Consider the following 16568-nt stretch of genomic DNA (forward strand, 5'->3'; position numbering starts at 1 on the left):
AAGCAACAAGTGTCAGAGAAAGATCCAGTCTTTAAGAGGTTAAACTTCCTTTCTCCCTGGCAGAGGGAAGGAAAAGATACAATGTAAACATTTTTGTTTATAGTTACTGGGAGAGCTGTGTGAGTGAATGAGTCATCCAGCTCACTGAAATGTATCAATTCACAAGTCAGGCAGACTTGACAGAGAAACTCGGTATTTTAAAAATGCCACAATAACAATACCGTGGCTATGCAATACCGCGATATATCGAATTACCGAAAACCGGCATATGTCTAGTCACAAGCGGCTCTTCTGGTGGACGACTTCCATCCAATGTGGCCTAGCTGCAGATAAGCTCTTTGTTTTTAAATTTCTTTAAGTTTGCATTTGGCTTTTTATTCATATAAAAGCCATTGATGTTGCACTTAGCCGACGCCCCCTTTTGTTCCTTTTTGTAATTTCAGATATTTGTTCCTGTCTCAGTTGGAGCCATCTACTGAAGTACATCACCCTTCCTATGGGATTTTTATGAACTTCTTATGAACATTATATGAACCACCTATGCTACACAAGCAAATCTTTAGATTTATCTAGGAGGGGTAGAGGCTAACTCATGTGGCTAACACATTAGCATTTGTTTGCGCCTCAATTTCAATTGTTGTTTGTACAGAAAATCCAGCGTTGTCCTTCTGTTACATATTCCCATGCTGCCATCTTGGTCCTCTTTAGCTGGCTGCCTCTTCCTGGTGTAAACAGCCAGCTGTGGATGATGCACCAGGCCCACCCTTCAGGCCGCTCTATGTGTCCAGTCCTGCACCCCCCTGGGAGATGTGATCAGAGTTGTATAAAGTACTCGAAACCCATACTTGAGTAAAAGTACAAGTGCTCGATCAAAAAGTGACTTGAGTAGAAGTGGAAGTGCTCGATCAAAAAGTGACTTGAGTAGAAGTACTAAAGTATTCAACATTTTTTGTACTTAAGTATTGCAAGTAGTTTTTTAAAAAATTTTGCTACTCAAGTACTGAAAGTAAAAGTACCAGTAGTTTTGAAAAAAAAATTGCTACTCAAGTACTGAAAGTAAAAGTACAAGTACTGTGTTATGTAGTTATTAAAGAAAGAAGTCAAAAGTTTGAACATCATATTGTTTTTTATTATTTCAAATGCAGCTTTTATTTATACATACAGTAGCATTTATTTTCGTATGCGCTGATAATACACATGTTTTGAGCTTCATGAAACCTGTCATCTACTGTTCTGGCAGTGGTAATTTTTATAATTGTAACGAGTAACTATGCAGCACAAAAAAAAAATATCGGAGTAGAAGTATTGAAATCATCGAAAAAATGTAGTGAAGTAAAAGTGGACGTAGGAGAAAAAAATTCTACTCTAGGAAAGTACAGATACCGCCTTTCGGCACTTAAGTACAGTAGTGAAGTAGTTCTACTTAGTTACTATACATCTCTGGATGTGATGCGAGTATCCCAGGAGGCTGCAGGACTAGGGACACCTCATTCTGCTCTGGGTCAGAATGACTGGGGGGGGGGGGGGGATGATGAAAAATAATAATAATAATTAAAAAAAAAGGCTTTTGTGATTGCAGAGAGGGTAAGGTTTTAACTAAACTCCCTATTGGAAATTAAGTTCCGCTTTAATTAAGAATCTGAAAAATATTAATGAAAACATTTTTTATTTTTACATTTTTACGCATTTGTCAACCTATTAAAAAATGGAGAAGGTTTTTATTATTTAAATAGTGTATCAAAAAAATAATAAAATGTCCTTAAACACATTGAAAAAAAAAAAGAAGTATTTAGGTATGCAAATTAGTCATAGAGTTATCGTTAACTCCCTAAATATGGCTTGGGCATCTAGGGATTAATAATCTCTGGTAACAAATAAATTAAAGTGATTCTAGGTTATTTTTACCTTGATGCATTCTATGCTAAGCCCCCCCCCCTTTCTGTGTCTATAGACGCACACAGGGCAGCTAAAGAGTGAGCCGGCAGGAGTGCCCCCATAGACAGCGGATTTCTATGGGGGCACTCGCAGAAGAGGAGGAGCCAGGAGCATTGGTGGAGGACCACAGAAGAAGGGGATTGGGGCTGCTATGTGCAAAACCACTGAGCAAACAATCAAACAGCAATGGGGCAGCGCTACTACCTTCCCTGGTATCCTCCTGAAATTACCAGTGCTCAGACGCTGATTGCTAAGGGCCACCAATACATTTAGTACTTATTGTACAGAGCAGGTAAGTATGACATGTTTTTAAATAAAAAAAAATTAGACTTTGATAACATTTTAAATATGCCACTAAAAGTTTTTTGTTGTATCTGTTCATTAAGTGAAACAAAATATCTGTTGATCCTGCCCGAAACATTGCTAGCTGATAACTTCCTGCACTCTGTTTGGTGGGCTGACTGTTATCAGCATTGTTCCCTTCTCTGTGTACTGTAGAACCCCCCCCCCCCCCCCCCAATTTATACAAAGTGGCTGCTTACCAGAACCATATGGCCATCCAACCTAATGGAAAGGCCGCAATCGCTTAAACAGATGCAGGATCGCCAGATGTCAATCCTCGGGATGTACCAGACCAGGACACCCTCAAATCATATGTATGGAAGAAGGATGGAAGAGGCACATAGCATAATACTGTATAGTAACTAAAACCAATTTATAAAAAAAAGATGCACTCACATGAACAACGATAAAAACAGGCATGTCACAAACCGCTGGTATGGATGGAAACCGCGGTGTCCCGTGTTCTCACAAACAGTCAAAGGCCGGCAAAGTGGGCGTGGTGACGTCATGTCTGGCACCGCCCGACGCGTTTCCTCATAGGTTGATGTCATCTGAGCCCCAGAGCCCCAGACGACATCAACTTATGACGAAACGCATTGGGCGGTGCCATACGTGATGTCAACACGCCCCCTTTGCCAGCCTTTGACTGTTTGTGAGAACGCGGGACACCGCAGCTTCCATCCATACCAGCGGTTTGTGACATGCCTGCTTTTATCGTTGTACATGTGAGTGCATCTTTTTAATAAATTGTTTTTATTTACTATACAGTATTATGCTATGTGCCTCTTCCATCCTTCTTCCATGCATATGGTCTGAGTGTGTCCTAGTCTGGTACATCCTGAGGATTGACATCTGGTGATCCTGCATACCTTCTCTGTTTAAGCGATTGCGGCCTTTCCATTAGGTTGGATGGCCATATGGTTCTGGTAAGCAGCAACTTTGTATGTTTTCATCTCACGGGTGATCTCCTTCCATTCACGGTGTTAAGAGCCTTGGACACTATTCATCTGCTGGGACTTATGGTTCCTCTACAGTGTGTTGCACAATATTTTTGGTTTTTTTTTTCTTTAGAGACTTTATAAGAACTTTATTTGAATCATTGTCACACACTTCACCCATTTACATTATAGCAGTTCTAGCTACAGGGCTAGATTATAGTTATGGCTTGGTCTTCGTCCAGTAGTGTGATCACTATACTCTACCAACGAGTCAAAATGAGAATCAGTTTCCTAGGGGAGATCAAGTGGTTGTTACATATGTTTCTATTTTTTAATTTACAAAAGTAGCCATTTATAATGTTGCTATTCTTTTTCAGCATTGTTTACGGAAATCCCACATGATGTTAGCGCACACCCTGGAGAAGATGTAGAGATGGCGTGCTCCTTTCGCGGCAGCGGTGACATTCCCTACTCACTGGAGATCCAGTGGTGGTATATCCGATCCCACAAGGACTGGGCGAACAAAGATACCTGGGCAGACAGCCAGGTAAGAAATGTGCAGGTCTTGTTAAAATAACAAATACATTAGAAGAACAAACTATTTTTTCCATAGGTTTTGTAGTGTTTTTAGTACTTTTTTTGTTTATTAATATTACAGGCATTTATGTAGCACTAACAATTTAGCAACACTTTATATGCTGAACATTCCCATCAGTCCCTGCCTTCACAGAGCTTACAATCTAAGGTCCCTATCTCATATGTATGTATACACATACTAGGGCCAATTTAGACAGCAGCAAATTAACATACCATCATTGTGTCTGTAGGATGTTAACCTACCAGCATCGTATCTGTAGGGTGGTGGTCCACAAAATGAGTTGTGGAGGTAAAAGCTCTGAGTTATCTACAGTAAAAAAGAGAATAAGGGCCCATTTACGTGTGCCATGTGGGAGTTTGCTTAGCCTGCACAGGGTTTCACATGCGTTGTGTGCATCCCTGTGCCAGCAGGTCCAAAAATGTCTATTAGGACCCGCAGCTGCACTGGTTCAGCTGCTGTGTCCCAAGAGGACATCTGTGTGGATGCGTGTCCCTGAACTCACCCTGTGTGCACCTGCACCCACATTGATTTGACATTGAGACACAGCAGCTGTGTCCGTGCAGCTGCTTGTCCCAATAGATACCTATGGGCCTGCAGGGACCCGCGGGGGGGGGGGGGGGGTGCTTCATCGGGCTTTCGCGGGGGTGGTTGGTGAAGGGGTAGTGCGGAGTCAGTCCTCTGCACTGTAATGCAAAGGGAAATTATGGTATAAAGGAGACATCACAGAGCCCCTTGCTGTTACCCCCCCCTCCCCTTTTCTCTCCAATCACAGTGCCCCCTTTTATTCTCTGCCTCCCCTGCACAGTTCTATCTTCTGCAGGGAAAAGGCAGGAGTCAGCCTGTGTGTCCTCTACAGCATCTTCTGCCCCTCCAACGCTGTCATTCTATCAGCAGGGCAGGGGGCGAGAGGAGCTGCAGATCTGGATCATGATAACAAGAGGGTGACTACCCGCTTGTTAATACGAAAAGACACTCTGTGGAGATCTCCAGCTCCTAGCACTGCATTTAGATCTGTAAAAAAAAAAAAAAAAAAAAATTGTGATCAGTATTTTCCATACGTACTCCTGAATACTCATACACAAGTGTACACATATAAAACACCCCCCCCCCCCCCCCCCACCTTGAAAGAAAAAATGCAAGAAAAGTCATGAAGATTATCAATCATTATTAGAATCTTAACTGAAAATTTTCATGCAAAATAGTCTCATGGGAGGTGGAGGAGTTGGACACACTTACAGTATACTCACATGGTAGTCTACACATCTATACGGAGTAAACGCTTGCATTATGCGGATCATACTCAAATTTTTTTTCTTCCATACTAAAGTCTATGCCCATGGAGGGCCATGGTTACCTGCACAAGGGACACACAGATGTGCCATGCATCCATGTGCAGTCAGTCCTATTAGTGTCATGAGACTGTCGAGTCTGACCCTCCCCACCTCCATCTACCCTAGACTGATCCTCCCCACCCCCATCCACTCGAGACTAACCCCCCCTCTCTGCCCTCATCTACCCCACACTGTCCCTCCACCCCCATTCACTCACGACTGACCCCCTCCTGCCCCCCATCTACCCCAGACTGACCCTCCGCCCCATCCACTCGAGACAAACCCCCCATCCCCAATTGCCCCAGACTGACCCTCTACTCGAGACTGACCCCCTATCCCCATCTACCCCAGACTGACCTTCCATTCCCATCCACTCGAGACTGACCCGCTGCGCCATCTACCCCAGATTGACCCTCCACCCCTATCCACTTGAGACTGACGCCCCTGCCCCCCCATCTACCTTAGACTGACCCTCCACCCCATCCACTGAGACTAACCCCTCGCCCCCATCAACCCCTCCACCCCCATCGACTTGAGTCTGACCTCCCGCCCCCATCCACTCGAGACTAAGCACCCCCACCTGCCCCCGACTGACCCCCCCCCCGTCCCTATCTCCCCCTCCACTGGAGACTGACTTCCCCTGCCCTAATCTACCCTAGACTAACTCCTCTCACCACAAGCTACTGGCAAACCTACACTCTCCAAGACACTACCCCCCCCCCCCCTACACCCAACTTCTAACCCTCCAGGCTAACTCAGACCCTGTTCGGCTCCCGCCAATTAAATCAAATCCTGTGTGCCTCTAATGTCACCCGGACATGTAAACTGGTGTAAAGCACATTGCAATCCAGCTCTGCACTCTCCCTCTCCAATCAATTACTGTTTGTAAAACCCTGAGGAGCCTGCAGTGATTAGACACAGGGGGTGGGGCTTATGACTGTTTCATAATGTACATGGGGTGGGTCGTTTGGCTCTCCAGACATCTACCATTCCTCAGTATTCCGTTGTCAGTGTGGGATCGGTGGCTGGGTTAAAAGAAAATGCTTTAAAGCCAGCCAGATGATTGGATTACCATGTTTGTCCCCTCTACCTCCTCCTTTTACATTTGGACACTGACATCCCCTCCCCCTCTGTAATCACCGACCAAGGATGACATTGTTGGTGGGGTGAGAGAGGAGACACAGGCATGGGCCATAGCGGGAGGTGAGCAGTACCTACGGCAACCCAGTGATCAACAGGCTCTTTTGTTAGGGTGTGTGGGCCGGCCAACTGGGCAAATGCCCGGTGTCCCCTATGGCCAGTCCCGGCCTTAGTGCATCCCTGTGACGGCAGAACACGCTCCTGCATAGCAAACCGGGGTAATCGGCCTTGTGAACAAGCCTTAGGAGGAAAAGTGGGAGAGCCCTTATGGTGCAGGATAAAAACAACTTACACTTGATGAGGTTTGGAAAAAACAGATGTTACTGGAAACCTTACCTTCCAGGTATGCTTGAGGAGAATACCCCTGACTCCATGTGAGAAGTGGGCAATTACACTCGATACTTTGGGAAACCCAATCTTAGAAACTCATGGTGGACCATCTGGATAACTGCCAGAACTTGTTGGTGGTAGGAAGAAAACCGGTCAAAGGCCTTTATGGCAGAGGTGGTGATCATAGAGGGGTTAGAGTTGTCTTGGTTAGTGAGTAAAGGGTTACTTGTTATACCTATCTGCACATCTTGGTTATGTGGGAGCAAACCGTAGTACCCAAAGGAAACAGATTCAAGCATAGCGAGAACATGAAAACTCCATGTCCATGGCAGGATCCAAACCGAGGACCCCAGTGTTGCATGGCCAAAGTGCTCACTACTAAACCACTGTACACCCATGTACTTTTTAATATTGTAGATATAAAAGGTGTGGTTCATTTTGCCTTGGCAGGCCAATTATCTTTTTTATGTGACTCTCTTAGTCTTGTAAGTATAGGGTATTGATCAGTGAAGTGCTGTAACCAATAGCTGTCAACATACACCCACTTTATTAGGGACACCTGTTCAGTTGCTTGGTAACACAAATTGCTAATCAGCCAATCACATGGCAGCAACTCAATGCATTTAGGCATCTAGACGGGTTGAAGATGACTTGCTTAAGTTAAAACTGAGCATCAGAATGGGGAAGAAAGGGGATTTAAGTGACTTTGAACGTGGCATGGTTGTTAGTGCCAGATGGGCTGGTCTGAGCATTTCAAAAACTGCTGATCTCCTGGGATTTTCACGCACAATCATCTCTAGGGTTTAAAGAAAAAGTACAGAAAAATAGAAAATATCCAGGGAGCGACAGTTGTGTGGAGGAAAAAGCCTTGTTGATGCCAGAGGTCAGAGGAGAATGGGCAGACTGGCTCAAGATGATAGAAAGGAAACAACAGCTCAAATAACCACTCGTTACAACCAAGGTACAATCTCTGAACTTGCAACACATCGAACCTTGAAGCAGATGGGTTACAGTAGTATAAGACCACACCAGGTGCCACTCCTGTCAGCTAAGAACAGGAAAGTGAGGCTACAATTCGCACAGGCTTATCAAAATTGGGCAATAGAAGATTGGAATAACATTGCCTGGTCTGATGAGTCTCGATTTCAGCTGCGACATTCAAATGGTAGGGTCAGAATTTGGTATAAACAATACGAAAGCATGGATCCATCCTACCTTGTATCAATGGTTCAGGCTGATGCTGGTGGTGTAATGGTGTGGGGGGTTATTTCTTGGCACACTTTGGACCCCTTAGTACCATTTGAGCATCGTTTAAACGTCACGGCCGACATGGTATTGTTGCTGACCATGTCCATCCCTTTATGACTACAAAGTACCCATCTTCTGATGGCTCCTTCCAGCAGGATAATTTCTCAAAGCTCAAATCATCTCACCACTGGTTTCCTGAATATTATAATAAGGTCACTGTACTCCAATGGCCTCCACAGTCACCAGATCTCAATCCAATAGAGCACCTTTGGGATTTGGTGGAACAGGAGATACGCATTATGGATGTGCAGTAAATCTCCAGCAACTGCGTGATGCGATCATGTCAATATGGACCAAAATCTCTGAGGAATGTTGCCAACATCTTGTTGCATCTATGCCATGAAGAATGGCATAGATGCAACAAGATGTTGGCAACACTCCCTGTCGGTCTGATTATGTCAGTATTTTTGAATATCAAAGCAGTACATTGTTTTGCTTGGAAATTTGTTGTTTTATATTGTAGGCCTGTAATTCTTAGGAATAACTCACTTAAATCTGGCCAAACAAGAGTCTAGTAGACATCCCAGTTATGATAAAGTTTGAAACACAAAATTATAAATTATAATATAATAATAATAATACATTTTATTCAATAATATAATCAAACCAAAAACACTGAAATTTGTCCAAACAAGGGTGCAATATTATATTAAAAAAGAATAGCGCGCAAATGCAAAAGAAATTACTACCAAATCTGAAGAGAGTCCATAAATAAAAATGGGGGTTTGGTCCCACCATATGGCCATATCGTGCTCAAGCCCACTACTGCGTCAAAGTGGTCCTACACTATCCATGAAAAAGAGATGAATCCAGCCTTTCTAACCCTTGGAGATAATACTCCTTGCTGGGAAAAATGTGCAAATGCACTACAGGGGACTCCTCCTATATCCACTTGATGGTGGACACTGATTGAGTACAGGTGTATGTGGGGGGTGGGGAGGGCTGCTCAACCCCGATAGTCTGGTCAGACCGAATACATAATAAACAGGCAAAAAATTTGGGGGAGCATACCCATGTATTTCCAAAGCTGCTGCGGCTATGAACCAAAAGACATGTATATTAAAAAAGAATAGCGCGCAAATGCAAAAGAAATTACTACCAAATCTGAAGAGAGTCCATAAATAAAAATGGGGGTTTGGTCCCACCATATGGCCATATCGTGCTCAAGCCCACTACTGCGTCAAAGTACCCCATTATCAGTGGGTCCTACACTATCCATGAAAAAGAGATGAATCCAGCCTTTCTAACCCTTGAAGATAATACTCCTTGCTGGGAAAAATGTGCAAATGCACTACAGGGGACTCCTCCTATATCCACTTGATGGTGGACACTGATTGAGTACAGGTGTATGTGGGGGGTGGGGAGGGCTGCTCAACCTCGATAGTCTGGTCAGACCGAATACATAATAAACAGGCAAAAAATTTGGGGGAGCATACCCATGTATTTCCAAAGCTGCTGCAGCTATGAACCAAAAGACATGTATATTAAAAAAGAATAGCGCGCAAATGCAAAAGAAATTACTACCAAATCTGAAGAGAGTCCATAAATAAAAATGGGGGTTTGGTCCCACCATATGGCCATATCATGCTCAAGCCCACTACTGCGTCAAAGTACCCCATTATCAGTGGGTCCTACACTATCCATGAAAAAGAGATGAATCCAGCCTTTCTAACCCTTGGAGATAATACTCCTTGCTGGGAAAAATGTGCAAATGCACTACAGGGGACTCCTCCTATATCCACTTGATGGTGGACACTGATTGAGTACAGGGTGCAATATTACTAGTCACTGTAATACTAGACACTGCATATTGGTTTAGTAAACATCCCGGGTATGAAAAGTTTTGAAACATGGGACTGCATAAAAGTCGGACGTCACAATCGGGACAATGGAACCTGATTTCCTTTCTGATTTTCCTTCCACTGTCATCTTCCTTTGAGCAACAAACCACGCACATCCTTGTAGGTGCCGACTTTTTCTCGGTCGGTGGGATGTAGTCCATGAAGTGACCACCTGTCAGGCGTTCCGGGTTGACAACGCAGACAGCACGACGTCCAGCTCTATTCACAGCCATTGATGGTGTTTGGTGGTTCACAAAGATTTGTTCGGCAACTTTCCAAATGAAGTCAGAATGAATCACAGGCTTGGCACTCTATTTTTTGAGCAGAATGTAGGCATTCCACAAGCATTGCTCAAGAAGATGTCTAAAGATCTTATTGTAGTACTTCTTTTGCTGGGTAGAATGTCATTGCTTGGTCGGCTCTGTCGACTCCTGCCATGGTGTTGTTGTAGTCTATCACTATTTGTGGTTTCATGACTTCTTTCCCACCTTTCGTGCGTACCATAACAGTGGAGGTGTTATGCACTGTACTCATTAGGCACACATCTTTCTTGTCCCCCCATCACAGTGCCATCATTTTGCCTTTCTGCCAGGCAACCATTTCTCCTGTCTTCAGCTTCTTATTGGCATCATGTCGCGCCGGTTAGCCCTAACAGGCATCTGTTTTGTTTTGCAGAAGAAACTCATAGTTCAGGAGACGTATAAAAGTTGTCGGTTCTTACGCAATTGCCCCGTATTTAGCAATGGCTCAAAAAATGAAAAAACAGAAGATGTTGCCATTCCACAGTTGCTGTATTTTGGATTGAATTTTGTTCCTTTTCCAGTGTATATCACTGAATTCCAAATTTACCCAGTTGACGATTTGCATAGCATGTAGGATTTTACACCAAATCGTGCTCTCTTTGATGCAGTGTATTGTACCCAGCTGAGCCTTCCCTTGTAGGCCATTAGACTTTCATCTATGCTGATGTCTCTTTCTGGCACATAGATCAATTGGAAATTCTTTATAATCATTTGAGATACTTCCCAAATTTTCTTCAGTTTTTGTTCAGGATGAGTAGTTTCATCATGGTGTACCTAATAAAGTGGCCGGTGAGTGTATATCAGCCATGTAGGTTTTTATCATTGTTAGTCATCCTTGCTCATGTAGCATTTGATTAAACCAAGATGTTCTTCACTATGCACTATGTGCTTATAAAGGGTGTTTCTTTTGTGAGGTTAATTATGAACCTTATCTAGAGGACACAGAGAGGAGAACCACCGCCCGCTCTCTGGTCCTTTCATACATACAGTACATCTTGAAATAATATGAAACTAAACCCTGGTTTAAAAATAAATTCTTTGTAAATATGTATTCTTAACTCAAAAAAAGTGCCTTCAATTGCTCTCAGCTTCTTCCCAATCTCCAAATTCCTATTTTATTTACTGCTGTGATCCCACTTCCTGTTACAGTGTGGCTTCACTAGTTCTCCATGGTCCCACTGTATGTAGGAAGGTAGTCACCCTATCTTGTGCGCTCCCGAGGAGGAGCCCGGGTTCACACTGGGGCTGTTTTGAAATCGTGCAAGTTCAGTTTTCAATTTCGATTTCAAGCCGGCATTTCAGTCTGACTTTGGGGGCAATTTCACAGACTTCTGTGTGGGTTCCTGCACAAATGTCTATGGAAATCGCCCCCCCCTCCTACCCCCCCCCCAATTGCCAAAAGGAGTGTAGAAAGTCAGTGCCATTGCCAGCAATTGCCTCCGATTTGACATGTCAAATCGCATGTCAAATCGGACCAATGTGACTGTGGGCGGACTGTGGGCTATGGGATTTGTAGTGCGCGTAGAGTAGTTCACATGACCAACTAACATACACTGCCCGTTCCAAACAAACAGAATTGAGGTGAAAATGAGAAGTTTAAGAGTTAATGGAAGACTTTACAAGGAGGCAGAAAAACACAGTAAGAACCAATTTAATGAAAGAAAGCCATAGGAGCTTACAGTCTAATGTCCCTGCCTCACATACATGCACACACACTACAAACTACAGGGGTTGCAATTGCAACTGGGCCTCATGCACCAGGGGGCCTGTGCGGCTCCCCTGTACACCTAGATAGGGGTTGGCAGCATTTAGAGGAACTAATGTACCCCCCCCCCCCCCCGGCAGCACTGCCGGCTTCCATCTTCCCTCTCCCGCCAGCTGCTGCAAAGGATGTGTCATGATGGAGAGCTGGGAAGGGGTACGTAAATATTTCATTTACCGGCTCCTTCTTTTTCTGAATGAATGAAATTGTAAGAAAATAAAAATTGTAAAAAGATAAAAAATAATAAAATTAAAATAATGAGATGCGGTGTAAAACGCATCCAATTCACATACAGTCAGTTCCATAACTATTGGGACATTGACACAATTATAATCTTTTTTTGGCTCTATACACCACCACAATGGATTTGTGTGCCGCCCACTTTTTAAGGGACCAAAAGTAATGGGACAGATTAACAATCCTAAATCAAACTTTCACTTTTTAATACTTGGTTGCAAATCCTTTGCAGTCAATTACAGCCTGAAGTCTGGAACGCATAGACATTACCAGACGCTGGGTTTCATCCCTGGTGATGCTCTGCCAGGCCTCTACTGCAACCGTCTTCAGTTCCTGCTTGTTCTTGGGGCATTTTCCCTTCAGTTTTGTCTTCAGCAAGTGAAATGCATGCTCAATCGGGTTCAGGTCAGGTCAGCTCATTGGCCATTGCATAACATTCCACTTCTTTCCCTTAAAAAACGCTTTGGTTGCTTTCGCAGTATGCTTTGGGTCATTGTCCATCTGCACTGTGAAGCGCAGTCCAATAAATTCTGAAGCATTTGGCTGAATATGAGCAGATAGTATTGCCTGAAACACTTCAGAATTTATCCTGCTGCTTTGGTCAGCAGTCACATCATCAATAAATACAAGCGAACCAGTTCCATTGGCAGCCATACATGCCCACACCATGACACTACCACCACCATGCTTCACTGATGAGGTGGTATGCTTTGGATCATGAGCAGTTCCTTTCCTTACAAATAAACAGAGGTACATAGAAAAGTAGTCAAACAAAAGTGTACATCAAAGCATACAGCAGATATGAATGACCAAAATAGTATTACAATTGTCAGTCTAAGAATGTGGCATGCTTTACCCAAGATACACCTGAGTAAACGTGGCAAACAAAATCTTGGTACGGCCTTCTAATGGGGCCTAGCCTAGAAAGAAGAGAAACATGGAAGATAAAGAGGAAAGGGGGGGTTAATGGCTGAGGGAGAAGACATGGAAGGAGATGGGGCAGTACAGGTAGAGTATAGTACAGGCGGTCCCCGGGTTACAAACATCCCACTTACAAACGACTCCTACTTACAAACGGAGGGAGATAACAGGAAGTGAGAGGAAATCTCCCCCTATTAAGGGAAATTCACTCCTGTAAGAGTTATGGGAAAAAGGGGTCTCAACTAAAGCGTTATCACCAATCCTTGTTTCCACAACAACCAAAAATTTTCTAAATCCAATTGTCATAGAGACAGAAAGTGAGGTGAAATATTCTAAACAGGGGCACAGACATCAAAATAAACATTACAGGGGTGATAACCCTTCCCTATGCTATCCAAAAAACTTAAAAATATTTTTTTTGGCTGGGGCTACACGTAAAAAATGTACCTGTTCCCACTTACAAACAAATTCAACTTAAAGCAGAGTTCCACCCAAAAGTGTAACTTGTGCTCATTTGCTTCCTCCCCCCCTCCGGTGCCACATTTGGCACCTTTCAGGGGGGAGGGGGGGACGGTTAACTGTTTTTGACAGGTACCCTTCCCCACTTCTGGGAGACGGCACCACGACGCCATCCCTCTGAAGTTTGGCCCCTTCCTCCTTCCCCCGCCGCCGAGCCAATCCGAATGCGCAGCGAGCTTCGCGAATGCGCAGTAAGGACCCGCCTGTGAAGCCACAAGGCTTCACTGCCGGGTTCCTTGACCGGCAATGGCGGCGGCAGCACCCAACGGCCGATGGAAACATCGGCTGCGATGCCGACATCGCTGGACTCCAGGACAGGTAAGTGTCCTAATATTAAAAGTCAGCAGCTACAGTTACTGTAATGTTTGGAGGGGGGCGGAACTCCGCTTTAAGAACAAACCTACAGACCCTATCTTGTTTGTAACCCGGGGACTGCCTGTACACTGATAACACAAAATCCTCAGATATACAGCCATAAGTATTTCTACCTCAAACAGTGAGGCCCTGTGCCTCCACCCAGCCAGCTCAAATTTTTTCAAATTTTGCTGAACAGTTTCGGCTCATATATGTAAACTTATATAGGGGAAGAGCACCATTAACTGCTGCTTTCCAGCTACAAACCTTAGGTGGGGTTGGAAATTTCCATTGTAGCACTATTTCCCTTCTAGCACAATAAGTTGTGAAGAAAACAAACAGCTTGGCATGCTAAGACCCCTCTACGAGATCAGTGAGGCCCAGTAGCAGTATCAGCAGGTCCATGGGAACAGACAGGTTACTAACTACGTTGAAATTGTCCAAAACCCCCACCCAACTTTGAGCAAGACCAGAACATGTGGTCAAACCTATCCTATCCAATATCACAATAAAGGTATGTCGCCATTCTGCCATGATAAATTGCAGCCTGTAGCTGGGGAGTATAATACACTCTATGGATAGGTTTCAGTTGTATAAAGTGATCTCTGGCAGAGATTATGGTAGAGACGTATTTCAGAAGGCAGTCCTCCCAGTTATCTTCCGACAGGGATAGAATGTCTTTGTGTCATTTGTTATAAAGGGACTCCATTCTAGGAGAGGTCAAAGGGCATAGTAAGGAGTAAATGGAGGACAAAGGTTTTTCTTTTAAACTTGTTTTATTGAAAATATACACATTAAAAACGGACAAGGGTGCATACAAAAGGCAGTATGTCATCATACAAAAGAGAAAATCAACCACAGTAATTGAAGCTGATAGCAATTGTACATACAGGATCTCACAGAGTACCTATTCCAGAACACTATAAAAGGGAAAAAGGACACGCAAAATCCAATACAGTACAATATTTCCAATATAAACTCTATTACTGAGACGTGTAGAACACAAAGAAAAAAATGATAAAGTAAATTTAACACTAAAACAGTGCAGAAAAACATCTGCATGCGTAAACATCAAACAAGTGTAACCCTACCTAGGCTATATCATTAATGCATTTTCCATCACTCAATAAATTCTATGGATCAGAGAATTAGTACCGTGGCCACTGACTCCTCACCAGAATCCAGAAATAGCAAAGTCGAAGGATCAGAGTAATCCTAAACAGGATCAGAGATCATAGCTAACATAGAATCCCTCGATATTAAGTGTCTAGCCAGGGGCCCTATATCTTATATAAATAAATTTGATATATATATATATACATTTTTGAGGGCATCCTCTCGCCTCTTATGTTAATTTATAGAGCGGGAGAGCTTGATTTAATAAGCAGTTTCCACAACACAAGGTATAGGACCTCAGTACGAGTCCAGTGCACTACAGTTGGGAGGACAAATTGCGTGAAGCAACTGCAAAAAATAGAAAAACATCCAATTAGGCAGGTTGAATATGCATTTAAGCTCATCAAAGGATAGAAGAGCACCTCAAGGCAATATGTGTCTCCGTATCCTTATTCCATACTGAGCCCATATAGCTGGACCTGGTACAGTGAGCAGGTGAGGAAATGTAGGATTGCCCCAGAGCGGACTATAGAGGGAGTAAGTAGTGTTTGTACCATACTGAACCCTAGCTTGCTGCCAAACCTTCAGGGTCATCCTCATAGGAATAGAGATTGCTGGGTTAGACATTGGTCCTCTATATATAAGATTACTGAGCTCTGCATAAGAGCCCAATATAGCTGCCTCAAGAATTACCGCCGCGTTATCCCTAGGCTGGGAGAACCACTAGCGCACTGTAACCAAGACAGCTGCTTAGTACAGTAGAAGGTTAGGCAATACCAGACCACCGCGATAAATCAGTAAATATAACGTTGATTATAGAAGTCTAGGTGTCCCCCCAGCCAAGAGAAACGCAGAGACAATACTGTCTACACGGCGAAAGAAGGACCGTGGAACATGCATTGGGGTTTGGCGAAAGAAAATTAGGTAGAAAAATTATTTTGAAAAGATTTAAACAGCCAATAGAAACTAATAGGTAAAGAGGAGCAGGCATTACATTTAGACTGAAGAAGTTGCAAAAGGGGGAGGAGATTGTCTGAAACGTACATAGTAAGATCGCGCTGAACCACAAATATTAAAATTTACAGACAGTCCTTACAGGGGTCAAATGAGCATCAGGGAGGGGACCCATCGCAAGAGGAAACAGCAGTGATTTCTCCCAATTGACAAGTACTCCTGAATAGAGGCCAAAGCGATTATTTATTGTCAAATGCCGCTATGAGTGGCAGATCATAGTCCTCCAGGTATAAAAGAGTGTCGTCTGCGTAGAAGGAAATGCTGTCTTCCCAAACGCCCAAAGGCAATCCTCGCACCTTCTCGGAGGAGCGGCTCAGGCAGGCCAAGGGCTTAATCGCCAGGGCGAAGAGGCCTGGTGAAAGGGAGTAGCCCTGTCGAGTGCCTCTGTGGAGGGCAAGGCCATCAATGACTTTAAAGTAAACCTTGCAAAATAAATTTAGATATTGTGCCTGGTGAAAATACACTATATTCCTCTTCTTGCCAATATATCATTTTAAAAAGAACCTTGTATGTCAGTCTTTATTGGTACCAGAAATGGACTAACACAGAAATTACATACAATAAATAAATCTTTATTACA

General features: G+C 43.6%; 1 protein-coding gene across 1 annotated transcript in view; it reads left to right on the forward strand.

The window, feature by feature from the left end:
* Nucleotides 1-16568, forward strand: part of VSTM2L (V-set and transmembrane domain containing 2 like) — a 194154-nt gene that overhangs the window by 123468 nt on the left and 54118 nt on the right. Inside the window, exon 2 of the mRNA XM_082272021.1 lies at nucleotides 3593-3762. Within this exon, the coding sequence (XP_082128147.1) occupies nucleotides 3593-3762 (170 nt within the window). The remainder of the gene's footprint in view (nucleotides 1-3592; nucleotides 3763-16568) is intronic.

The sequence above is a fragment of the Pelophylax lessonae genome (assembly GCF_965119305.1).
Source record: "Pelophylax lessonae genome assembly, chromosome: 11".
Taxonomy (NCBI): Eukaryota; Metazoa; Chordata; class Amphibia; order Anura; family Ranidae; genus Pelophylax; species Pelophylax lessonae.